Genomic DNA, 27,500 nt, shown 5'->3' with positions numbered 1-27,500 from the left:
TGTATGTACATACATATGTTTGTGTGTGTACATGTGCATACACGTTTGTGTGAGTGTGTATGTAGACATGAATGCAGGAGTTTTATGTCTATGTATTGAGAGAATATGAAAGCATATACTTTTTATTTTTATTTTTCCATCTATTAGAGTTACTTCCCTTTTGTTTAACGGGCTTATTTTTTCATAGCATCTGTCACCATTAATAGCTGACGAGAATGTATCATAACTCTTTGCTCTGACATTTGAAACTCCAAGCATCCTCTATTTTTCTAATACTGAGGTCTCAGTCTTTTGTTGTTATATCTTATATATAATTTAAATAATGAGGGTGATAAATTGAATATTAATTTAATTAACATCAATTTAAGACCAGTGGCCTAGCATATAGAAAATCTGAAAATTCAGAAAAATTGTATTACATGCGTATAAGAAGGGATGACCACAAAGTGGACATCCAATATACTAGAAATAGATTACCTACGATCTAACCACAGGTGATCCATTTCTAGCATGTTGGATGTCCACTTAATGGTCATCTCTTCTTATACGCATCTATATATATATATTTATATATATATATATATAGGTCTCAGTCTTTTGTTGTTACATATAATATATATATATATATATATATGTTGTATATATCATATGGAAGGAACCTGTGGATGAAGTAGACCCAGGAAGATATGAGATGACGTGGTGAAGCAGGATCTTCAAATGCTGGGCCACATGGAGGCGATGACAAGTGACTGAGACCTTTGGCGATATGTTGTGCTTGAAAGGGTTCATCAAGTGAAATCATAGTTGTGGCTGTTGTTGGTGTCCTGCAAATGGCACCTGTGCCATATGGAGTGGTTGGAATTGGGAAGGGCATCAAGCTGTAGAAACAAAGCCGTATCAGACTGAAACCTGGTTTGAGTTTAAATCTGTCATAGCATAATAAGAATGAGTAGCACAGGAGTGGCTGTGTGGTAAGTAGCTTGCTTACCAACCAAATGGTTCTGGGGTTCAGTCTCACTGCATGGCACCTTGGGCAAGTGTCTTCTACTATAGCCTCGGGTCGACAAAAGACTTGTGAGTGGATTTGATAGACAGAAACTGAAAGAAACCTGTCGTATATATATATATATATATATATGTGTGTGTTTGTGAGTTTGTCCCCGCAACATCGGCTGACAACCGATGCTGGTGTGTTTACGTCCCTGTCACCTAGAATAAGTACTAGGCTTACAAAGAATAAGTCCTGGGGTTGATTTGCTCAACTAAAGGTGGTGCTCCAGCATGGCTACAGTCAAATGACTGAAACAAAATAAAAGAAAGAGAAGCTACATTATTATATGAATTCTCAGTTTGGTGTACACCTAATGAATTATTTAAGAGGCAGAGGCTTTTTTTTTTCCCAAACCGTTTAAATTCTGAATTCTGTTTAAGAAATATTTACTAAACTGGAAATGACAAAATATCATTCCATTGAAAATCAAATTTTCCATGCATTTTTTTCAAGTTTTAATAAATGATCTGGTGATCTGTTGTAAGTAAAGATTTTAAAAATATTTATACAATTCGTTTGTATTAATCCTTTCACCATTTCGTATGTCTCCACTGTTTGTTCAGGCATTATTTAATTTCATGGTGATAAAGAAAAATCCATTACATGATTGCTAAATCTAGACATAGTAAAGTAATCTAAATAGATAAAGAATATCTATTTTGCTTTCTCAAGGCATAAAAATTTCTAAGTGCAGCATGGCAGAATGGCTAAGAAGTTTGCTTTGCAACTACAAGGATGTGGGTTCCATTCCAAAGTATGGCATCTTGGTCAAATGTAATTTTCTATGGCCTTGGCTTGAACAATACCTTGTGAATGGAAACTGCTCTGACATTTGAAACTCCAAGCACTATAATGATAACCTTTTACTGTTTGTTCTAAATTATAACATATATATATAATCCTCTATTTTTCTAATACTGAGGTCTCAGTTTTTTGTTGTTATATCTTATTATATATATATATATATTGGCAAAAACGGTAAGATAACAAAAGAAAGAAAGAGACCTCAATATTATTTAAAAGAGGAAATTTATCTATAAAATAATATGTTACATTTACTCAATAGTCAAGATAAAACTCTGAGTTTCAGATGGCCAGATAACCGAAGAGATGGTGTTGTGGATTTCCACTTCGGCATCTGGAACTCAGAGTTTTATCTTGACTATTGAGTAAATGTAACATATTATTTTTTATATATATATATATATATATATATACTTTATTTAAAAGCAGCAGAAAATTCAACAAAACTGTTACTCTGTTATATTAATTTAAATAATGAGGGTGATAAATTGAATATTAATTTAATTAACATCAATTTAAGACCAGTGGCCTAGCATATAGAAAAATCTGAAAATTCACCAGGGTGGATTGTCCCAATATTTCAAAAGGTACGACTTTGTCACATTGTCTCATACTTAGAATTACCTTTAAGGGTGCACATGTCTGTGGGTGCTTTAGCCACTTGCACAAAAATTCAGGAGCAGATAACTCAATCAGTTGAATAATTGGTGTTCTTGTCAAATGATGGGGATCTGTGAAAATTTGTGAAGCTGAAAGGTGGTGATACAGCACAATACTCGAATTGTCAGGACATATTCTTGACTTGCGCATTGATTTACCTTTTGTTTACTTTCAATATTTTTGCAAAGGCAAGTCCAGACACAATCAATATTTCAGTATTTCCAGTTGCACACAACAGACTTTTTGAAGAAGTAAAACATTCTCATCACTACTTTAGTGCTTCTATTATATTTTTCGATATGTGACCGTGTGTGTAGCATTGGCAATTTTCTTTCTCCATCTTCCCTTCTTTGGACTTTTCCTTTTTTCTATATTTCTGACGAGGAGCTCTGCTCGAAATGTGAAATCCTCCCCCTTTCTTTCTTTTCACTGAGCGTCCAATAACACTATACTTATTCCGTGTCCTCACGTTGTGTTTTCTCTTTGTTCATGTTTTGGATTAACTACATACATACATATATATATATATATATCGTTACCTTCTAGCGTGATCGTTACTGTGTCACCTTACTAGGACTTGTGCTGATGGCATGTGAAATATTTGAGCTAAGTCATCGCCAGTGCCGCTGGTGGCACATAAAAAGCACCATTTGGGCGTGGCCATTGCCAGTTCCACCATACCGGCCCTCGTGCCGGTGGCACGTAAAAGCACCCACTACACTCTCGGAGTGGTTGGCATTAGGAAGGGCATCCAGCTGTAGAAACTCTGCCAGATCAGATTGGAGTTTGGTTCGCCAGACCTCGGTCAAATCGTCCAACCCATGCTAGCATGGAAAGCAGATGTTAAATGATGATGATGATATTCATTGGTTTCAAATTTTAGCACAAGGCCAGAAATTTGGAGGAGGGGTAAGTCACTTACATTGACTCAAGTTCTCAACTGGTACTTATTTTATCAACCCTGAAAGAGTGAAATACAATGTTGACCATAACAATTTCAACTCAGAATGTAAAGATGGTTAAATGCTGCTAAGTATTTTGCTCAGCATGCTAATCATTCTGCCTTATATATATATATATATATATTAAGCAACAGAAAGTGTATTAGTAGCAAAAGGTAATAATTAAATCCAGCTTAAAATGCATGCTTTGTTTTGCAAATAATAATAATAATGAAATTATTGTATAGTGCTCTGGTACACCACAACTTGTCAAAAGTGCATCTAAAGCATATGCAGTCAACTCTCATATGGATGCATGGTGCATTAATATCATTGGCAGATGAGAACCATCTGCAATGGGTGCTGGAGCTGCTAAATCATGTGACTTCAACATATTGCATCTCTTCAGTGACAGCTGTCTGCTCACTGTATACCAACCAAACATCACCACCAATAATAGATAGAATTACAGTGACTTTTCAAGCACTGATCTTGCAAATAGCCAGCAGGCTTATCATTTAATGCCCATGCTTCATGCTGGCATGAGCTGAACAGTTTGACAGGATCCAACAGGTCTAAGAACTGCATTGTGATCCAGTGTTTGCTTTGACATAGTTTCTATGGCTGGCTGACCTTCCTAATGCTAATAACTTTACAACATATAGTGGGGTTTTTTGTTGTGGTACCCCTGCCATTGAGATTGCCATACAGCTTGCAAGACTAAGGATTCCATCTCACAGAGTGGTGCTGCAATAGAAAGGAAAGCACCTTTATGCTAGAAGTTGGATTAACCCTTTCATTACCAACTCAACTGAAACTGCCTCTGGTTCTGAGTACAAATATCTTGTTTTCATAAGTTTTGAATTAAAATCTTCCACCAAACCTTAGTCACAATTTATGTCCCTAACACTAGCTGAATGATAACTAAGTTATTTTACTAAATTCTTTGTTATATTTAAAGTAATTGAAAGAAGCACAGAGCATCTCAAAATAAATACAGTAACGAAAGGGTTAAAGTATAAGGGGCCAGAAGAGAACAGATTTCTTAGTGTAGAGAGCTACATGGCTACTCACATTATAGAAGAGAGGGTAGAGTAATTGTGGTTGAGCTGGAAAGAGATAAAAAAGAAAGTGACGATGAGGTATCAGAGTGGAAGTGAGTGAGGGCTAGAGAACATGGAGCATAGGTGGGTAGATGTTGCAAAAGTGTAAGGCTGAATGAAAGGTGATTAGAGATGGGGAACAGGTAAAAGGTGGATATAATGAAGAACTGGTACAGAAGAGACAGCAGTGATTAATAATCTGAAAAGGTGTTGGTGAAATCATAATTTTATGCTCAGTTGCTTTTGTTGGCAACGGGTTAAGTGGGAAATAACAGTTTGAGTGAGATTTTATTTAACCCTTTAGCAAATAAACTGGCCATATCTGGTCAAAATATTCTGTCTTATGTTAAAACTGGTCAGATCCAGCCTATCACACCTACCCTATAATGTCATTCTAAAAATAAACAATCACATCAAAATCTCAAAGCTACAAGATTAATTCAAAATGAAGTGAACAAATAAGCATTACATTTGATAGAGTAAACTGAATGCTAAAGGGTTTAATTTACTGCCTTCGTAGACAGGCTGGGGACCATATCTCAGATTTGCTTGGTATGATTTTCATAGCTAGATACTCTTCCTATCATATGTACTATGATAGAAAGAGTACTGGATGCATTTGCTTGTAGTACCATCACTTTGGAAATTGCTTTGTTCATGAATGAGGTTGTCTTAATCCCAGCAAGATTAAAGAGTGTCCTCTCTTGCCTGAGTTGGCTTTGATCTTTTCTTCACCTCATGGCCAGGTGGGAAGAGAGCCCGAGATTACTGGAGAAAGAGAATGACAGCAGCTACAAGTAAGGAAATTTAATAGAAGAGAGAGAAAGAGGAGGATGGTTGTCTGTAAAAAGATTGTATAGAAACAGCAAAGGAGATTTGAATGTGAATACTAAACATCTTAGCAAATGTTTGAGTCTGACCCAAAATTTAAGACAACATGAAGAGGGAAGTGATAGTGGAGAGAGAGAGAGTATGAGAGGAAAGGGAGAAATGGAAGGGAGCAAGAAATAGATAGAGAGATGGAGAATGAAGACAGTGGACTATTGTAAAGGAAGAGGGTAATGGATGTTAATGAGAGACAGAAGGTGATGATAGGAGAAAGTATAACAAAGTTGGTTAGTTGTAAAGAGATTAATGTAAAAAGTGGAACCCAATTGTAGATAATATACAGCTCAACCACCCCCAATATATTACTTCTTTTTTTTATATTCCTTTATTTTGTTGTCTTTTCATGCTTGCATGGAACAATCAATAGAACTGATCTCAGATCTTTTCGATTTGAACGGCAGTTTTTAACATAATTTCCACGTAACTAAACACTTTTAAACTTCGTATACTGGTAGAATGTGTTTATAAAACATCTTTTTCTCTTGGCTTTATTGAGAAAATTCTATAGTTTGGAAGATATTTGTTTTTTTTTGTTCAATTTCAACCAATCAAATACGTCTATTGAGGTAAAAAAAACATTCTGTGCCATATGAATATGTCCCTCGTTTAAGAAACAGATTGGGTTTATTTACGTTTCTGAAGAAAAAAAAGATACCCTTCCCCCCACCCCTAACCCTAAAACAGATTGAAATGCAATAGATCGATACTAGGGTCATAATTATGGGTGACAATTTCATATGACACCGCTAGAAAAAAACTCTGTTCAAACCAAAAAGATCCCAAATTAGAATAAACCCTAAACTACAATTGAACTCCGAAGGTTAATGCTTGCTGTTTCTGCCACTCTAAAAGTTGTAAAGAAGAAACATAATAAATAGCTAAACACCTGCCACCATTCTTTGTGGTGGAGTTTTTTTTGTTTTGAGGAAAATAAAATACAGCTAAACACAAATACAATTTTATAAAATTTATTTTCTTCTTAAGTTTTCTAATCTTCAAAATTATTTAAGGGTTGTAGGGGTGGGAATGAAGAAAGTCGAAGTAAAGCACTCAGCTAACTCCACACATACGCACAAACTTGAGGGATCAGCACAGCTCCATAAAAATCATTCATTAAAATGTTGTGCATACACACAAACATACATACACACACACACACAAATATACCAGTGTCAACAGGAGAATTTTAAGATATTTACTCTGTTGTAGTCTGAACAAGGAGTAAAGATAACAATTATTAGTGTTGTTAATATTTGTGTTCATCCAAAAGAAGCTGTAACATCAGGTAAGATTTAGGTAGCAGTACAAGAAATAACCTGGTGAAAGCATCATCTAACGAAAGGCTTCCTGAGGCAGAGGTTTAATGGTTCGCACCTCTTTGAAGAAACTTGAAAAGACTTTCATCTAAATGCTTTGAAAGTCGATTTTTCTTAAAAAGTAAAGAATAAAAAAAAACAAAAGAAAGAAAAAAACTATAATCTTTGTTTGACCAGATTCTTTTCAATAAATATGTACAAATTAGTCTCAAATTAAACTTGTAAAAATATGTACAAATTAACCTCAGATTTTTGTTTGTTTGGGGATAACTTGTTTAGATAGATATAACAGTAAAAGTTATGTGTGTGTGTGTATATACCTATATATATATCTATATATATATACATACACACGCATACACATTTTACACATTATTCCAAAATAATTGATTTCTGCTTGAAATGTGTTTTTCAAATATTTATTTTTCATAAAATAATGTAAATTGATGTATATCATATTAACATAAGAAATAGCAAGTTCAAAACAGCTATTCGTGTTTTTTTTTTTACACTGTATATAATACGGAAAGGAGAGAGAGAGAGAGAGAGAGAGAGAGAGAGAGAGAGAAGGAAAGAATGGGATCGAAAGAGAATGTGTAATTACTATTCGTTAACTTTTAGCAGTATGGTGGATGAGGACATTTCCTGGGGGAAAATTAACAGAGGAAAATGAATAACAACAATGTTTGAAAAACAAGACAAAAGAAGAAAAAAAAAAAAGACCCTCAAAAATGTTGAAATGTCCATGATAATTTCAGTTGATATAGAATTACAAATAAATCAATTAAAAAAAAAAAAAAAGAGCAGAGGGATTAAACAGAAAAGACAAAAGAAAAGTGTTTTTTTTTGTTTTGTTTTGGTTTGATTAGATAAGAGTTTTTGGTCAACAGAGAGTTTGGATATTTCTTTGTAATAGAACAGAAGCAATGTTAAGACACTGCCTAAACATATACATACATATATATATATATGTGTGTGTGTGTATATATATATATATCTCCTTTGATAGCATAATTTTTGCATCATCATCAGTCACTATATACTGTTTCAGGGTTTGTCATCGGACAGAGCTATCGGTCTCCACATGCAATCACTGCAAAAAGAAGAAAACATTACTGATCATCACTACTGTTATCTTTATTAGCTTCAGCCTGTTCCCGACGAAAAGTCATTCTCTGCATCGTAGCATGCTGGGCTTGCAATGTGGCCTGGATGCTTTTACGTACTTTGTCAGCTTTCCGGAATATAGTGATTTCCTAATGAAAAAGAACAAAAAGAAAAAAAAAAAACCATCTATCAGTAAATGGATTTAACCCACACATAAGAACATTACCAAAGCTTATTAAAAACTATATATATATATATATCATCATCATCGTTTAACGTCCGCTTTCCATGCTAGCATGGGTTGGACGATTTTGACTGAGGGCTGGCAAACCAGATGGTTGCACCAGGCTCCAATCTTGATTTGGCAGTTTCTACAGCTGGATGCCCTTCCTAATGCCAATCACTCCGAGAGTGTAGGTATAGGGTAAATTCAAAAGACCTGGGAAATATATATATATATATATAACGGTAGAGGCAGTAGTAATACAGAGAGGTAAAATTTATTCCCACCTAAATGTGGATGTTCTGTTAGAACAAACTGTGCTCATGGTATCTACTGCAGTATAGCCTGTTCTAACAGAACATCCACATTTAAGTATTACCAAGGCTATATTCCAGAGACTGGGATTTCTCAACAAAACTCAAGGGAATAGTTAAACTGAAACAGTGCTTACATATATAGAAGAATGCTGCACACAATCAAAATAAAGCCAGTTAATTGGTTAGCAAAGAGCCATTTACCAAAACAGTACAACAAGCAAACAGATACAACAGTAAAACAGTTTCATTTCTCAGGTCTTTTGAATTTACCCCATACCTACTACAGAGTCCTACCTATCAAACCAGTTTTTTCTTTTTATGTGTGTCCTCATTACTGGGTCTATTTTTCATAAAATTCTCAAGTTTCCCTTAGAACTGTAGTCTCCTAAAACATCTTGTTGATGATGTTTTCTCCTGCAGACATCAAACTCTGCGGTTTTTAGTTTGAATGGGGTGAAGAAGTAGAGTTTGATGTCTGCAGGAGAAAACATCATCAACAAGATGTTTTAGGAGACTGCAGTTGTAAGGGAAACTTGAGAATTTTATGAAAAATAGACCCAGTAATGAGGACACACATAAAAAGAAAAAAACTGGTTTGATAGGTAGGACTCTGTAGTAGGTTTAGGGTAAATTCAAAACACCTGAGAAATGAAACTGTTTTACTGTTGTATCTGTTTGCTTGTTGTAATGTTTGTAAGAGATTTGAGTCAAGGATAATGAGTATTAGATACTGCAAAGAATCAAGTCCTGTGATCTGCTACTATCTTGCTTTTACTAGCTCCAAAACTGTGTGAGCCTGGGAGAGAGAATACGAGAGTTACCAATGCTTTTGAGGAATTGTCCAAGGCAATTGTTTCTGTTCTTGTCAGAGTTCTGAAAGAGAATGAGTGAAATTAGGAGAATTTTAAAAGTTACCTGTTGTTTGAAATAACGACGTTCTTCCTCATCAACTAAAACCAAATTAAGGTGATAACGGACAGAAAACTTTTTATTGATGTCTCTCATAGTTGGTGTTAAATCATATCCACTTAGGAACAGCCGAATTGGTATAGACTCACCTATTCAGGACAATAACAAAGAAAAGTGTTAAGAAAGTATAAACAAAGCCACAAATAATCTAACAAGGTTTATATTAAACTTCGCAAGTTTGTCGAGTTGAGACCGAGACCTATGGAAGTATGCTGTGCGTGAGAAGACCTGGCAAGACTAGTGAAGCCATAATCCGTGGCCCCTACCTGGGACGTAGTCAGTCCACCTGTGCATACCTTCCTTCTGTGACACTTGTGAAGACCTGTTGAGGCAAGTGAGAATCGAATCGAATCGTATCAAATCAAATCGAACCAAATCAAAATAGATGAACATCAATGGAATTTGTATCCTTGTGGTACCAGTGCCGGTGGCACATAAGAAAACCATCCGAACGTGACCGTAGCCAGTACCGCAATGACTGGCCTCCGTGCTGAGGGCACGTAACAAACACCATCCGAGCGTGGCCGTCCGCCAGCCTCGTCTAGCACCTGTGTCGGTGACACATAAGAAAACACCATCCGAGCGTGGCCGTCTGCCAGCTCGTCTGGCACCTGTGTCGGTGGCACATAAAAAAACCATCCGAGCGTGGCCGTCTGCCAGCCTCGTCTGGCACCTGTGTCGGTGGCACATAAAAAAAAACACCATCCGAGCGTGGCCGTCTGCCAGCCTCGTCTGGCACCTGTGTCGGTGGCACATAAAATCACCCACTACACTCTCGGAGTGGTTGGCGTTAGGAAGGGCATCCAGCTGTAGAAACACTGCCACATCTGACTGGCCTGGTGCAGCCTTCGGGCTTCCCAGACCCCAGTTGAACCGTCCAACCCATGCTAGCATGGAAAGCGGACGTTAAACGATGATGATGATGATGATGATCTATCAGCCTAATACTTCTTGTATTAGAGAGACGAAAGAGTTGGTTTCTTCAAGAATAGTTATACTTCCGTTTTATAAAATTTGAAATAATCACAGCCTTATTCTTTTTGCATCTGAGTCCTACTGTACAGCACCTTGAACAATTGTCTTGGCTTTACCAACGTTGTGAGTGAATCTAGTATCTAGGAAGCTCATCATATATATATATATATATATATATATATATAGCTGTATGTGTGAGCATGTGAATGTGCTTAAATGTTGATATTCCACAGCTTTGCTTGTTGGTTGGTTGTTTGAAGAACTGTGGAATAAAGAAATCCCTTACTTGTAAGAAAGGTAAAAGGTTGATGACAGGAAGGGTATCTGGCCATAAAATCCTGCCTGAAATAAGTCTTCATCTACTCCATACAAGCATAGAAAATCAACCATTAGATGAACAAAGCTGATAGCAAATACACTTTGTTTTGACAAAGACCTCTGCCTTTTGAACATTGACAACTCATCTTAAAGAGTATCACTAGCAGAGGACAGGGTCGGGTGGGTAACTGCAACTACCCTTGTCTACACTAAAACTTCCAGTGTTCATGTGTGCAAGGTGACAAACCCTTACAGAATTTTACAGAGATTTTAAAAAGTCATTGGCACTCATTAGTCACTTTCAACCAACCTAGTTTGGCCAGACTGCCAAATGTCACTGACCAGGAGGTGGTGCACTATCGCATGCAGACAATTCATTAAAGCAAAGGTGAGAGCTTTGGAAGGAACCTTACCAAAATGTACTACTGCTCCATGAAACCCCATAATAAATATCTCATGAAATAGTAAGTTGTAACCTTTCATCAGAAATTGTTCAATATTTGATTGAATGTACAACTACTCACATTCTCTCTCTTAATTAGCTTTGATATTTCTAATCAATATAAAACATTATTCAAATGATATATCTAATCAAGTCAATAACTGGAGATATTAAACAGATCAGTTTATTCAATTCATAGATAAAAAAAAATTATATTCATAAAACCAATAAGTGTAGATATTTATTCAAGAGATCAATAATTACTAATGTTTTATTCCAAGAGATCAATAATTATGTTTTATTCATGGGACCAATAATTATTGATGTTTTTATTTAAGAGATCAATAATTTTTGATGTTTTATTTAAGAAACCAATAATCATTATTTTACTCAAGAGGTCAACAAATTGATATTATATTTAAGGGATCAATATTTAATTACGAGATCAATAATTATAGATATTATTTATGAGATCAATAATTATATTTATTTATGAGATTAATAATTAGATATTTAAAAGAATCAATAACTATCAATATTTCATTTAAGAGACCAATAATTATCAACTTTAATTCATGAGTCTACTAACATATTATATTTAACAGATATTCAGCAAACAACATTGATGAAACTGATCATACCTCGGACAGGTGCACCATCCATGATCTCATATTTTGCAATTGTTTCATTCTCATTGTAAACATTGGGACCTGGAAAGTAGAACAAATATCATTACATCTTATGGGTCAAACAGAAAAACTACCATTTTTATAGGAAGAAAAGAAAAAAAAATATTAAAAACATAAGAGATTAAATTACCAAGAGAAAAAAAAACCCATAACTACCTCACCAAGGAAGATTGAGGAGGGGATGTTTCAGACCTATCTATATTATTATATTATAAGGCGGCGAGCTGGCAGAAACGTTAGCACGCCGGGCGAAATGCGTAGCCGTATTTTGTCTGCCGTTACGTTCTAAGTTCAAATTCCGCCGAGGTCGACTTTACCTTTCATCCTTTCGGGGTCGATAAATTAAGTACCAGTTACGCACTGTGGTTGATGTAATCGACTTAATCCGTTTGTCTGTCCTTGTTTGTCCCCTCTATGTTTAGCCCCTTGTGGGTAGTAAAAAAAATATATATTATGTGGTGTCTTGTGGGCAAGACAAGATTTAGGGTTCAGCCCCACTATGTAACACCTTGGGCAAATATCTTTTACTGAAGAGGAAAACTTTTAGAGACCCTCCAAGACATTGTGTGATTGATATCATCAAGACTAGTCAAAGAAGCAAGAAACCAAAATACAATGGGAAGCAGTGTATGGTGATGTCTTGTTATCCTGTGACCAGAAAACTGATCTGAACACTTTGTAAGACAATGGATCCTGTCAGAGGCACTGAAGAACCAGGTAGTAATGGTGGTAGTGGTGTTCAACAGGGCACATAAATTAACTGTCCTACTCAAGGTCATTCAACATGTTTCCCCACAGTTTGTTAATCCAGTTAGTATTTGTAAATATCACATTGACCCAAGGCAAGGTTATAAAGCACATGCCTATGATATAACTGATCGTACATGATTGTGAAGCAAATGTTTTAACCACAAAGCTATGCCTGTCCAAACAATGGAAGTTAAAATGAGTGGGTCAGTCTCCAAAGGCATACTGAAAAGTTTAATACGTGGAGTTGAAACTGAATCAAGGATAAAACTCAAGAGTTTACATCTACAAAACTCATCACCATTTATATTTTATTACTGATGAGGATAAAAGGAAATTCTGTGGTTGCTTTATCTGCTAGAAATAACAACCAAATCTCCCCACAAATTACATACTGGTGTCTTAAGGGTAAAAAAATCTCACTGGATAATGTTACTCTAAACATAATAAATAAAACTGATCTCAAATTTTGACACAAGGCCAGCAATTTTGGGAGAGGGAGTAAGTTGATTACATTGACCCCAGGGATCATCTGGTATTTATTTTATTGACCCCGAAAGGATGAAAGGCAAAACAGAATTTGAAGTCAGAACAAAGACAGACAAAATGCCACTAAGCATTTTTCCTGGCAGCTCATCACCTTTACAAATAAAATTAAAATGATAGAATGGTCACTCCTAGAATGTCTTTGATCATACATCTGCTGGATCAGGACAGACCTGGGGTTACATAAAAGCAATAACAACTAGACAAATACTCACCAGTTCCTGTGGTCTCTCTTTTAATGATTTGTATTTCCATGTGTTTGATTTTTATTCGGACAAGTAGGAAATATATTTTGCCCACTATTACATCTTTCAAATGATACCTAGAAAAACAAACACAACCAACATAGACATTTTTCTTGTAATCATTCCATTTTACAGTCAGAAATAACCAGTTGTAGTTAATATTTCACTGATGGTTAATGTCAAAAATAGCTAGACTTGATCTCCTTTTTTTTAAGCCCAGAATTTAGTTACAGAATTTACTAATTGTTGAAAATATTACTATTATACATGACTCATCATCATCATAATCATTTTAATGTCCATTTTTCCATGCTTACTTTTGTTAGACTAAGTTTATTGAGGTAGCTTTTATAAGGCTTGATGCCCTGCCTGTTATTTCTTTATTGCCCACAAGGGGCTAAACATAGAGGAGGACAAACAAGGACAGACAAAGGGATTAAGTCGATTACATCAACCCCAGTGCATAATTGGTACTTAATTTCTTGACCCCAAAAGGATGAAAGGCAAAGTTGACCTCAGCGGAATTTGAACTCAGAACGTAACGGCACACAAAATATCGCTACGCATTTCGCCCGGCGTGATAATATTTCTGCCAGCTCACCATCTTGTTGCCTGCCTGTTGCCAAAACCTCATCTGTTTCCAAGCAAGGTAATATTTCCCCATGGCTAGACATGTTTTTGTGGAGTATTGGAAACGAAGGCCATTGCTTGATTGACGGCAACACACATTTACAACAATCACTTGGACTTCTTTCAGTTTCCATTTAGCAAATCTACTCACAAGGCTTTGGTTGATCTGAGGCTATAATAGAAGATGTTTAAGATACCACATGATGGGAGTGAACATGAAACCATGTGGTTAGGAAGCAAACGTTTTAACTACATAGCCATGTCTGCATCTCATGACTATTACAATAATAGTAGTCATAATGTGTTGTGTCAACAATTGGATTTTTACCAAGGAGACTGAAGATGGCCCATTGCTTTATAAATTTGTTTTATTTCACAAGTAATTATCTTGCTAAACTGTCTCTCCAAACCAGTAATTCCCAGCTATTTTATTGAGTAAATTCCATATCTCAGGAAACTCTATAGAAAAATGTATCTTTATTAATCTTTTTCTTTCTCTTTGTGTTAAATCCATCAGATGCCACAAAGAATGTTTGAGAAATTTTGTCTAAAACAATTCCCCTCCAATTGCCTGTAGGGTCTCCTTACTTCAACAAATGCCTAGATTTTGAATATGAACATGCAGAGATGATAAAATTACAAATATAAAATTAAACACTACAAATTTAAAATTACAAATATAAATTACTCCAAAAGACATTTGCATATAATTAGCATATTTATTACTATTTATCATGGAGTCCCAAGTGATCCTTCACAGAACCCTAAGACTCCAGGAAATTCTGGTTTGGAAATGCTGCTCTTGACAGCTAGACAAACAGAAAGTAATCAAGCTAAACAGACAGACAGATAGATAGATAGCAATCAAGCTAGATAGACAGATAGTGACATCTGCAGAAACTTACTTGGATTTGTTATATTCAAATTCTATATGTAAGCAATCTTCAATGCCGACTTCCATTTTGATGCTATTGTTCATATCAGGATACTGTGAGAGGGTATGTACAATGATGTCTTGTTCTTTCACTACATCTGTGATTCTCTTCACAATGGTCACACGCAGAAAGTATCTGCACAAATCAACAAACAACTTCATTTAAAATGAACAGAAGGAAAAAAAAAAAAAAGGAAAAATAGAAAAGAACAAATCGTCATTTCTTCGAAGACGAAGTTCAATATTAAAACTTGAGTTTTATTTCGATGTTTGCATTCAATGACAATATAAATGGAAATTAGAGAAGTAGAGATGGGATCATCATCATCATCATCGTTTAGCGTCCGCTTTCCATGCTGGCATGGGTTGGACGGTTCAACTGGGGTCTGGGAAGCCAGAAGGCTGCACCAGGCCCAGTCTGATCTGGCAATGTTTTTACGGCTGGATGCCCTTCCTAACGCCAACCACTCCATGAGTGTAGTGGGTGCTTTTTACGTGCCAGACGAGGCTGGCAAACGGCCACAATTGGATGGTGCTTTTTACGTGGTATTGCTAAAGTCAGTGAAGTGTTACTGGTAAAGGCTCATTATATGTATTGTTGTCATCATCACGAACCATTGATTTTATGTCAGCTTTCCATGCTGACAGGAGTTGGACAGGTTGTGACTATCCTCCTAGACAGGTAACAGAACCACATCCTTTCTAACACCAAACACTGTACAGGGTGCATGAGGTGCATTACATCATGGCATCACCACCAGACATGATGATGTGTCTTTGACAAAACTGAAGGATCGTCACAACCCAACTCTTAAAATAGCAGATGTATTTTATATATTTCTTTACTACCCACAAGAGGCTAAACATAGAGGGGACAAACAAGGACAGACAAAGGGATTAAGTCGATTACATCGACCCCAAGGCGAAACTGGTACTTTATTTATCGACCCCGAAAGGATGAAAGGCAAAGTCGACCTCGACAGAATTTGAACTCAGAACGTAACGACAGACGAAACACCGCTAAGCATTTTGCCCGGCGTGCTAACGTTTCTCGCCGCCTGTTGCCATGTAGCAGATGTATTTTATAGTGGCACTGTCACTAGATAGGATTACCATACGCTTGACAAGACTAAAAAGAGAGAGACAGAAAGAGAGAGTGTACATACCTCAACCTAACATTGACACCAGTATAAGATTCATATGGCTTCTCAACTTGTAAAAACTCAAAATTGTAGCTGGTACTTTGGGTTAGGATACCTGGTCGAGCCAATTCCTTGACAAGTGATGTAAATTCATGGTGATTGCCACGGTCATAATACAACTCTGAAATAGTTCAATTAATGGATTAATAGGTTTCAAATCAGGCATGAAGTAGTAATAATTACAGATTTAACTATATCTATCAAAAGATAAATTTTCTGCCAAAATGCATCAACTTGCATATTTACCACTATCTAGCCGCAAGGACATTTCACACAAGATCCACCCAGAACTACCAACTTATTCATTCCCCTCTACCTGGCCTTAAAAACAAGCAGCAGCTAGTTTAACAATCTAATCTAGTGTTGTATGTATTTTTAACAATCACCTAAAAAAACTGCTTATTAAATAAATTATAGTCTTTTTTACTCTTGTTTAAACATCAACTTGTATTATCTCAGTTACAAACTTCTTTATCTATCTGAGATAACATCATCAAACAACACTGCAAAATATTTACCACTGTACTGTATGTGGTGATAAAGATAGTTTTACAATCTTAGATTCAAGTAATCTTTGCTCTTTTACTAATATTTCTATCAAAGGGTGAAACAATTTACCATCATGAGGAATTAGGCATGGGCTTGGTGTCTATGGTAAACAAACTCTTATAACTGAAAAATTAGTGGAAAATAACTTGTAACAGTTGGATGGTGTTGGACTTGTGTTAGATTATCAATAAAATTACAACAACGTCAACAAAAATTTGTCGGACGATAACATACTCATCCCATATAACTAACTCCACTGCCAGTGGCACATAAAAAGCACCCACTACACTCTCGGAGTGGTTGGCATTAGGAAGGGCATCCAGCTGTAGAAACTCTGCCAGATCAAGATTGGAGCCTGGTGCAGCCATCTGGTTTGCCAGTCCTCAGTCAAATCGTCCAACCCATGCCAGCATGGAAAGCGGACGTTAAATGATGATGACTGTTCAGGACACACTTTTTAATTCAACTTCACTCAAAGGTGGTGCCTTCACATTCCCTACCATCAATTTTTGTCACCAGAATATCAACAACAAAGACATCCAGTTACTCTGGTTTTAAGTTCATCTCCTACCTCTACATACCAAGCTTCTCCAGAACAACCACCACCACCTGTTAATCAAACGACTTGTGCGTTTAATGAATTTAATCAATTCATCTTGGTTCCTGTAAACCCCTCACTACCACCATCTTAAACTATCGACAGTTGTTAATCTCCTCACCTCCCCTAACCCAAAAAGCACATAATCCCTCCACTGGTCAATTATCTGCTACTTTTACACTGACTCCCATTGGCAACAAATGTTCGTCTGTAACCAATCTATCACAGCTGTCAGAGATGAATACCATCTTCTGAGTTACGATCCTCCACATATCTCATACAACTAACACAGCTACAAAACCACCATGGTGGTCTACTCTGCAGGACAAAATGACAACAATATTGCCAACACCACCAGGAAGAACTCCCAACCACCACCACCATACTTATAAAACCAGCATTTCAAAATCACTTAGCCTCTCCTCAGCCTCTAAATTATTTCCAAACTTACTACCAAACCTTCTGATCTTTTGCCAAAGAAGTTTCTGTTAGTTTGCAATGATTTTGTTTGTTTCAACCCAAAATGGCAACTGGTTTTGGCAATGTCTCTTCCATTCATGGGCATCAAAAGTTAGTGCCTATCTTTGCTAGATCAATCAGTCTTCGATCTATACAAAAGCGTTTCCATGAAGCACAACTTTACTCACCTCGATGACTACCAATGTAACACACACATCTATCACTCATTTCAAACATAAATGGGGGTGAAGACAAAATCTCTTCTTCTTTCCCACCTCAGTGACCACCACTCCTGTTTCTGTAGAATGAGGTTTCTTGAAGTTGTCCTACATCACACAACAACTCAGTGAAAGCAATGTCATTAGTTTTGTCATTAGTAAAGCTTTTTGGCCATGACTATTAGAACCTCTCAACTAAGTAGTACAATATAGTTTTCATTTATCTTCTCCAGAGAACATTAACAGTAATAAACTCACCAGTCTGAGAAATTTTGCATATAACATGACCGCTGTTACTATTTGTTTTATTTAAAGCATTCTAACAGCAGAACCACGGAGAAATTGTTGATTAAACAAATTGAAAAATGATATAAGAAAAACCATTTTAGTAAATATTGTAAAAATCCTTAACTCTTTGGTGTTTAAACCGGCCAAATCCGGCCCAATATATTCTACATGTTTTATATTCAAACTGGCGATATCTAGCCTCTCACTCCTAACCTACAATGCCATTCTGAAAATAAACAATCACATCATTGAAACCTCAAAGCTATAAGATAATGCATGATCAATTCAAAACAATTTGAGTGAAAAAGTATTACATTTAACAGAGTAATCTGTACACTAAAGGTTTAAAAGAATTACGTACCAATTTGTCCAATAAATTCTATTTTAATACCTTGGTGTTCCAATTTATTGCCACTCTTTTTCAAGGTGACATTCACCTAATACAGAAAAAAAGTGAGAATTAAAAGAGAATCTATTAAAACAGAAATAGCAGAAAACAATACTTTTACAAACAAAGTAAAATTGTAAATGTAATTAACACACAGGTAACATAAAGATGAGACCCACATATAAGTCATTGCACAATGCTATCCAGATAATGGATATTACAGATGGTGAAAACACTCGTTCCAACAGATACTATTAAATCTGCCAGCTCTGTAACAAAGAAATCAACCAGTACCAATTAACCAAATAATAGTTTCAAATTTTGGCACAAGGCCAGCAATTTAGGTGGGGCCAGGAAGTTGATTACATCAACCATAGTGTTCAACTGATGCTTATTTTATTGACCCCAAAAGGACAAAAGGCAAAGTCGACCATGGCCGAATTCAGACTCGGAACGAAAACAGACAAAATGCCATTAGCATTTTACCTGGCACAGTAACACCTCTGTCCAAATATTTCTTGGAATGGAATTCATTTCCATATCTCGATATTTTGTGGCCTCCCAAGCAGGGCTGTGGAGTTGGAGTCGGTAAAACAAACCAACTCCGACTCACAATATCTTTATTCTTTAATATAATAAACCAGTTATAACATATAGGCCAACCCAAAGTACAAGCATATGCTTTATGAGATATGTAGACCACAATTAATTACATAAAGAGGAGTCAGGGGCGGAGGTACCAATAATAGAGGAGTCAAAGTTTTTTGTCTTGACTCCACAGCCCTGTTCGCAAGTCAAAAGTTGTGTTGAGATTTACACGAACCTTCTTGGAATCATGTATTATTCTGTTTTATAATAACCACCAGGTTGTGTAGGTGCAGGCATGGCAGTGTGGTTAAGCAGATCATTACCCAGTTATGTCATGTCAGGTTCTGTCTCACTCTGTGGTGACCTGACCAAGGGCCACCTACTATAGACCCAAATTGAACAGATTTGGTGGATGGAAACTGAAAGAAGCTAAGCACACACACAAAAAAAAATAAATAAAATGCACACACACACATGGTTGTGTGTTTTTTACATTTGTGTTTCTTTGAAAACCACTCAACTATAAGTGGTGATATAAGTGTCATTTCCCCTTGTCGATAGGTCACCTGCTGACTTTGCCCCTTTGAAAAACATGGAGCTAAAGGTATCCTTTCCCTTACTTGATAAAACAGGAATGGGTTAGCAAAAAGGGCATCTAGCTATAAAATAATACTTCAATAATATATTCATTTAACCCAGGCTAGCATAGAAAAAAATACATGTAAAACGAATGAACAAACACACCATAACTTATACTTCTTTATTAGTTTAATACATTTTCAAGTCATTTGAGGTTAATATTAATTGGTGGAGAGGTAACCAACTTACTGGCCTAATCTAGCTGATTGTTTCTCATGTGGAATAATTATTAGGAACTGCCAAAGTGGCAAGAAGACCAGAAGGTTGGTGATCTTGTCTTCCTATTAACCCTTCTGATACTAACCCACCTATCTGCTCCTTGTTTTATCATACAAACTTGTTTTTAAGTGATCTAAATTAAAACCTACCATTAAAATTTCATGTTCATTTATTTTCCAAATACCATCTTAATAATGACAGTTATTTTACTAAATCCTTTATTATTTAAAACATTTTTTGAAACAAAGACACAAGCATAGCTGTGTGATTTAGAAGCTTGTCTCCCAACTATGTGGTTTTAGGTTCACTCCCTCTGTAAGGTATTTATATAATAATAATGAAATTATTGTATACAGTGCTCAGGTGCACCACAACTTGTCAGAGTATATGCAGTAATGTACAAATGTCTGGAAAGCGAACAATGCATGAGTCAGATACATGCTTGTGTGTGTATGGAGGGGAGAAAATCAGGTGTAGTGTTGGCGAATCTCAGAAAGCATGGAAGTTTTGAAGGATGCAGTGCTCCGACAACTAACAACTGATGCCGGCAGTTTGTTCCAGGCTTCAGCAACTCTCAGCGTGAAAAAATGTTTCCTGAAGTCATGGGAGCTGTGCTGTTTTCTGACTTTGTAAATATGTCCACGGGTGTTAGATGGGTGGAGTTTGAAAAGGTGCTCAGAGTTATTGTTTGTACGATGGTTGATAATTTTATGTGTGTCTGCCAAGTCAGCTGCCAGATGTCGGAGTTTCAATGTGTCCATGCCCAGGGAAGTAAGGCGTTCAGGATATGGCAAATGCCTGATGGAGGGTATTCTTTTGGCTGAACAGCTTCCAGATGATTGATATCCTGGGCAAGATAGGGGTTCCAGACCGGTGATGCAAATTCCAGGTGAGGTCTTACCATAGCTATATAAAGCCGCAGATAGATAGTCGGAGAGCGGCTCACAAAGGATTTGGTGAGTGATGCCAAGACACCATCAGCCTTCTTGACAATTTTAGCGATGTGTTTTGTCCAACGCAAATCACTGTCGACAATAACACCCAGGTCACATTCACATGAAGACTTTTTGAGACTAGTGTTGTGGAGGGAGTAGGTGGACGCTGGGTTTCTCCTCCCAAAATGCATGGTGGTACATTTGTCCACAGCCAGCTTCAGTTGCCAGTCCATGATCCACTGCTGCATTGTGTCCAAGTCTGCTTGCAATAGAGATCTATAGTGTACAGGATCTGATCTCTTTATTTCGGGGTACAGCTTGATGTCATCTGCATATTTCAGCACTGTGGCATTCTTTAAGTTGGCATCTATGTCATTAACATATGCAACAAATAAAAGGGGGCCAAGAACAGATCCTTGTGGTACACCAGATGTCATCTCATAGGGCGAAGAGTGCTGTCCTAGAACTGTGACAACCTCTTTTCGGCCGAAAATAAAGGACTTCAACAAGTTATAGAGTTCATCTCTTACACCCAACGCAGAAAGCTTCACCATAAGTCTTTTGTGTGGCACAGAGTTAAAGGCCTTAGCAAAGTCCAGGTAAACAACATCCACCCAGGATCCGTGATCAGTGATTTGGGTAACGTCCTCAAGAAACTTGATGAGTTGATTACAGCAGCTGGAGTTAGGAATAAATCGAATTGCGACGGCTGGATGAGGCTGTGAGACTTCCAGAAGTTCCAGAGGGTTTCTCTGATACAGGATTCCATCAGTTTGGCGATGCAGCTAGTGAGACTAACGGGGGCGATAGTTGACAGGCGATGTGCGGTCGCCTTTTTTGAACAGAGGGATGACACTGGCAGTTTTCCACTGTTCTGGAGTAACACCGTTGTCAAGACAGAATTGGAAGAATAGAGAAAGTTGGCTTAGAAGAAAGTACCCACCGCGTTTGAGAAGTAGGTATGTAACACCATCGAGACCAGGAGAGGCATAGTTGCGTTTATTCTTAAGGTGGCGTTGTAGCATTGCTGGTGTAAATTGCATAGTAGATATAGAGTCCGATGTCAGAGGTGATGAAGATGGAACATTTTGGTCTTCGACAGTAAAGATGCCGGCATAGCATCCAGCAATGATTTCTGCACATTCTTCGGGATTGCCAGTAATCTGTACTGTGTGGGGATTGCGAAGGGGACCAACTGGAGAGTGGGGTCTCTGCTTTGAGTGCACATACTTCCAGAACACTTTGCTGTCAAGGTTAGCTGCAATGCGTTGTTCAAATTCAAGCACTGCCTTTTTTGTCACCTGCTTGAGGTGGTTGGCTGACCTATTGCGCTTTATCCTGTTGCTCTCTGATTTGTGCAATTTGTATTCCTGTTCAGCATTACGGCGTTCTTTCCTGGCAAGTCGGACTGCTGCAGTCTCCCAAATTGCACTATTGGGTGGTTTTTTGTGCTTGCATGGTACTGATGCTGCACATGCTGCCCGTATTGAATTCAGAATGTTCTGGAGTATAGTGTCCACATCTCCAGAGGCATAAAATTCGAGCCAGTTTGGGCGTTGCAGCTCAGTACAATAAGAGCTCCAGTCTGCTTTATTCCAGTCAAAGCGGGCAGTCTGAAGACAGTTGTGTTTTTTGTTACAACCAATCAGAGACAAGTCGGCCATGATCATGGAATGATCAGAGTCACCTAAAGGTTCTTCGGTAGGTAGTGACACTAATGATTGTTTCAGGAGAAGCGGTAAGTAGCAGATCCAAAGTGTTGTTACTCCTTGTGGGGGAGATAACAACTTGGGACCAATTTGAATTCAGCACCAGTTCAAGGAAATCGTCTGCACTTTGTGGCCAACGGAAGGCCTCCCAGTCAATTTCAGGGAAATTGAAGTCACCCGCAATATACACATACGTGGCTGTTTTCATGGCAGCAGCTCTGAGGATATCAAAAAGCTGTGCGTCTTGACGATAATTTGGGGGGGGCGGTAAATGACTCCGAGCAGAAGTGTTGACATGGTCATGTGTATATTGCAGAAAAATACTTCCTGCTGAGATTGGTTCAAATCATCACAGGGGATTGCTGATAAATTTGATCGAACATAAATTATCACACCCCCTCCACGGCGATTAATGTGGTCTTTGCGGTCAAGGTTGTAGCCGGCTATGCTGAAAACTCCATCACAGAGTGCAGAGTGTGCCCATGTTTCCATGACTGTGATGAAATCTGGGTTGATACTTTTGGCGTAGGAGTCAAAAGGATGCAACTTGTTGCATAAACTACGGGCATTCAAGGACAGCTGTTTATATCTGGATTTCAGATGATGATATACAGGGGATGGCTGATTGTTCTTGGTTAGTTTCCCAAGATTTTTCTTTTGCCAGTTGTTGTTGTGGGTGTAGTCTGCTCAGTCCAACTGGCATCCCTTATCCACGACTCACCAAACTTGACAAATTTCCAGATTTGCCCATCATCGCGGAGGCTAAAACTCTCCTGTGGCACAGAGTTGCGATTTAGGGAAGCTACAGATCTTAGCTTTTGGCGTACATTGGGTGGTAGGCCAGGACATGTTCTAAAGTTGATTATGTCGTCACGCCGAGCTCTATCAGCAGCTAGATGGAATGTCCGCGCCTCAGTAAAGCCTGTAAACAACAGCCTGATCAGCCTGGGTTTGGATCCCAGTCGGCCAAGGCGGGAAGCACTTTTTGGAGGGACACAGCTGAGATCCCTAGCTGTGTTTCCAATGAATGCCTGAATTCTATGTGTGTGTATAAAACGATACAATTATATGTACAATCAAAAGATGTAAGGATATAATGGTTGGTGAAGAAGGAAGTATGATTTAGATTCGCTTTGTGTATATATTTGTGTGCGGTGCGTGCTGATAAATAAAACTGTGTGTATGGGTGTTCTAGAGGAACTGTGTGTATGGTTTTTCTAGAACTCAGCATGTACTCACAGATATCATTACGAAGTAGGTTGGCGTGTTTTCAATTGTGGTTGCTGCACATGGTAACACAAATTCACGGCAAGGAGACACAGTTATTTTCATTTTGTAGAGTCATTAAAGGTACTGTTCCAATATCCAAGGAATGTATATATAAATATATATACAGATGCTTATCTAGTTTTTCCAAAGAGATGGGTATTTCCAAGGCAGCGGAAGATTTCGAACTTCTCTTCAAGTTAAAGTGATACCATGTGCTGTATACGTGTATATATTTTCTGTTCTTCCCATCTATATATTTCAGATGGTTTTTCTTTTTCTTTAAATATGTCTTGTTACGCTTTCATTCAAAAGTTATTCAGATGATGATTTTATTTTACTTTATTCTTTTGTTCCGATCGAAAATCGCAATTAATCTTGAAATTTCGTAAAATCCATTATTTGCACTGTTTATAATTACTACGTTCGCAAAAGACTCTTCCTGCTTAATATATTTCACTTTATATTTCCTCAAGTCAATACTTAGTCATTCACGAAGACATTCAAGGATTTTTGAGTTTTATTTATAATAGCGTTCGCAGCTTTTCTGAAATTTCTCGGCGATTTTCTAGGAGCTTAAAAAGCACATATTGATCAGAGGCCGCCATCTTGGATTCATCTCTCTTAAGAAAAGATTCATTTGTTTGATTTTTCAAAAAAAAAAAAAAAAAAAAAATCCTTTTGATTCCTGGTGAATGTAAATCGTTTTCAGTGGTTGAAAAGATTGAGGCTTGGTTGTATCAAGAAAGGTTGAGTGGAAATTTTAAAAAAAGCAGTGTATCAGTTCGTATTATCATCTTTATTATTACCAATATTGATTGGTGTTAGGGAAGGGCATCCAGCCATAGAAATATTGCCAGATCAGACTGGGCCTGGTGCAGCCTTCTGGCTTCCCAGACCCCAGTTGCACTGTCCAACCCATGCCAGCATGGAAAGCGGACGCCAAACGATGATGATGATGTTATCATTAGGAAAACCATGGGGAAGAGATTAAGAAACTAAATAGCATCATAGATGAAGCTAGAGAAGAATACCAGCAGTTGAAAAAGAAGATCAGCAACACTGAAGTTTTTTTTCCACAGCAGAGAGCAAGAGTTAATCACAGATCACACCAAGACTTTGTCCAACACTGAAGAAATGAATACTTCTTTGGCCAGTCGCACAAAGAGTTAGAGATATTTAAAAAGAAGCAGGAAAATATATCTGCTGAGGTAATTTTTTCTTCTTTTACTGAGTTTCGGTCATTGAACTGTAACCATGGGAGCATATCACCTTTACCAGCTTCTTAACTAATTATAACTCACATAACTGTTATAAATCATATATTATTCCCCTTACAAAACTAATTTGAAATATCTTTCAATAAGTGTGTGATGAAACATACTAAATTTGTTTTTGACTTTTTTTTTTCACAAAATATATTCGGCAAATAGGGTCTTTTGTTTTTTTGTTTTTTCACAAAATATATTTGGTAAATAGGTCTTATGCGACGTTAGATATCCCAGAAAATATCGTAAGTATTAGATACCAACAAAATATCCATCTGTTGTCCAGTGCTGACATTACTCTTTCTACAGCAGTCATCTATACTCTCTGTTAGTAGTCAGAAGTACTGGGTTGTTGAAGGTTAAATGTCTTAGTCATATACTTTACCTGTCAAGTGGATTTTACAGTATATTTTTGACCCAATAATCTGTAGGCTATAGTAAATATACTGTATGAAAACAAAACACAACACTGTTTTCAATATTTCAACTGTTATTTTTTTTTCTCCAGGTGGAAAATATCAAAGAAGAACTAAAGACAACCAAACTAGAGAAGCAGGCAGTTGTTGCTAAATTACAAGACTGGGCAAGTGTCATCTACTTTAGCTTCAGGCCAACCAAAGCCTTGTGAGTGGATTTTGGAGGACAAAACTGAAAGAAACTCTGTATGGGTGTGTGCGCACCCTTGTCTTGACACCATGTAATGACTGTAATTGGGGCATCACCATCATACAAGCAGTGTTTGTTTTTAGTCTTGGTAAAATATTACTTTACCTGGAAACAAGTGAGAGTTGGCAACAAGAAGGGCATCTGCCCCAAATCTATCAAAAAGCTATCTGATCCATGCAAACATGGAAAAGTAGACGTTAAATGACGATTATGAAAGACAGTATGTTCCAACAAATATAGTAACAAAAGAGTTAAAGCATTGAGTAGGTAATCCAGGATTTGTTAATTTATTATCAAAGATAATTTTCTTAATTGAGTAATGCTAGCATCTGAACTCCTGCTCTCTCAATAATAACTCTGTAAGTTAACTATTCAAGGAACACCTTAATTAGTAATCAAATAACCCTGTCAAAGTCGGGTTGGGACCCCCTTCGGTCACGACACCGACCATGGGATTGCACCTAGAAAGTTACCCTCCTAGTCACAAGTCTGGGCAAGGTGGTTTTATGGAAGGCCAGCAGTCGCCCATGCATACCGGCCTCCCTTCTGCACGCCACTGATACAGGGGCCGATACAGCTTGGCACCCGTGACGTTGCAACTCATTTCTACAGCTGAGTTAACTGGGGCAACATGAAATAAAGTGTCTTGCTCAAGAACACAACACGCAGCCCGGTCTGGGATTCGAGCTCACAACCTCATGATCGTAAGCTCGACGTTCTAACCACTGAGCCATGAGCCTGTCAAAGTATAAACAGTGTAAAACAATATCTGTAATCCATAATTCCCATTCTGGGATAACAAATGTTGAATTGGTACAGAGACAAAAAGGTTATAACTGACAAGGTGTTGATGTCTTAGTGCTCTGAAGTGAAAAGCATACTTCAGTCAATAATGGTTGCTGTGACACAGATGTACAGGTGTTTAGCTAATTGGACATTTGATTTATCACAACCTCAGCTGCTGTCTTTATGTAACAAGTTTACAATAAGACAGGTTTTTTTTTTTTATATACACAGAAAGCTCTAAATACATGCTGTTTATTATTCTGTCTCGCAATAACGAGATCGTGTTTTACAAACTGTTATTTTTATCTAATATAAGTTCTATGGTGACCATCTATTTATAGATTGTACCCGAATTAGAAACAATTACTTTAAAACAATAAAGTTTGAATAGTAAAATAATGCTCAAATTATGAGAGCATTAAAAAAAAAAAAATGACAATAAAGCAAATACATGTCTTAGAAAAGATACCTAAACAATAAACTCACCTTGCCGGATACTGTTTCACCATCAAAGTAGAGAAAATGTCTCTCTTTTTTGCCTTCTTCAGTTTTAATTTCAGCAGTTTTCCTGCTCTCTTGGCCATCTAATACAATGTCAATCTCAGCACTCTGGCCAAAACCTAAAAAACTCTGGCAAAACAAAGAAAAAAAAATGTTACTAGAATCAAAGCCACTAATAATAATAATAATAATAATGGTTTCAAATTTTGGCACTAGCAGTAATTTTGTGAGAGGGAGTAAGCCAATTACGTTGACCCCTGTATTCAACTGGTACTTATTTTATCAAGCCCAAAAGGAAGAAAGGCAAAGTCAATTT

General features: G+C 37.1%; 1 protein-coding gene across 1 annotated transcript in view; it reads right to left on the bottom strand.

The window, feature by feature from the left end:
* Positions 1 to 7,170: 7,170 nt before the first annotated feature.
* The window catches only part of LOC115220339 (vacuolar protein sorting-associated protein 26B-like), a 28,856-nt gene continuing 8,526 nt past the window's right edge, over positions 7,171 to 27,500 (bottom strand). Inside the window, exons 2-9 of the mRNA XM_029790443.2 lie at positions 27,170 to 27,313; positions 18,581 to 18,656; positions 16,072 to 16,228; positions 14,877 to 15,041; positions 13,312 to 13,418; positions 11,756 to 11,824; positions 9,326 to 9,468; positions 7,171 to 8,019 (exon numbers count right to left, since the gene is read on the bottom strand). Of these exons, the coding sequence (XP_029646303.1) occupies positions 7,876 to 8,019; positions 9,326 to 9,468; positions 11,756 to 11,824; positions 13,312 to 13,418; positions 14,877 to 15,041; positions 16,072 to 16,228; positions 18,581 to 18,656; positions 27,170 to 27,313 (1,005 nt within the window). The 3' untranslated portion in view covers positions 7,171 to 7,875. The remainder of the gene's footprint in view (positions 8,020 to 9,325; positions 9,469 to 11,755; positions 11,825 to 13,311; positions 13,419 to 14,876; positions 15,042 to 16,071; positions 16,229 to 18,580; positions 18,657 to 27,169; positions 27,314 to 27,500) is intronic.

The sequence above is a fragment of the Octopus sinensis genome, linkage group LG16 (genome assembly GCF_006345805.1).
Source record: "Octopus sinensis linkage group LG16, ASM634580v1, whole genome shotgun sequence".
Taxonomy (NCBI): Eukaryota; Metazoa; Mollusca; class Cephalopoda; order Octopoda; family Octopodidae; genus Octopus; species Octopus sinensis.
This window is presented reverse-complemented; position numbering and strand designations above follow the sequence as displayed.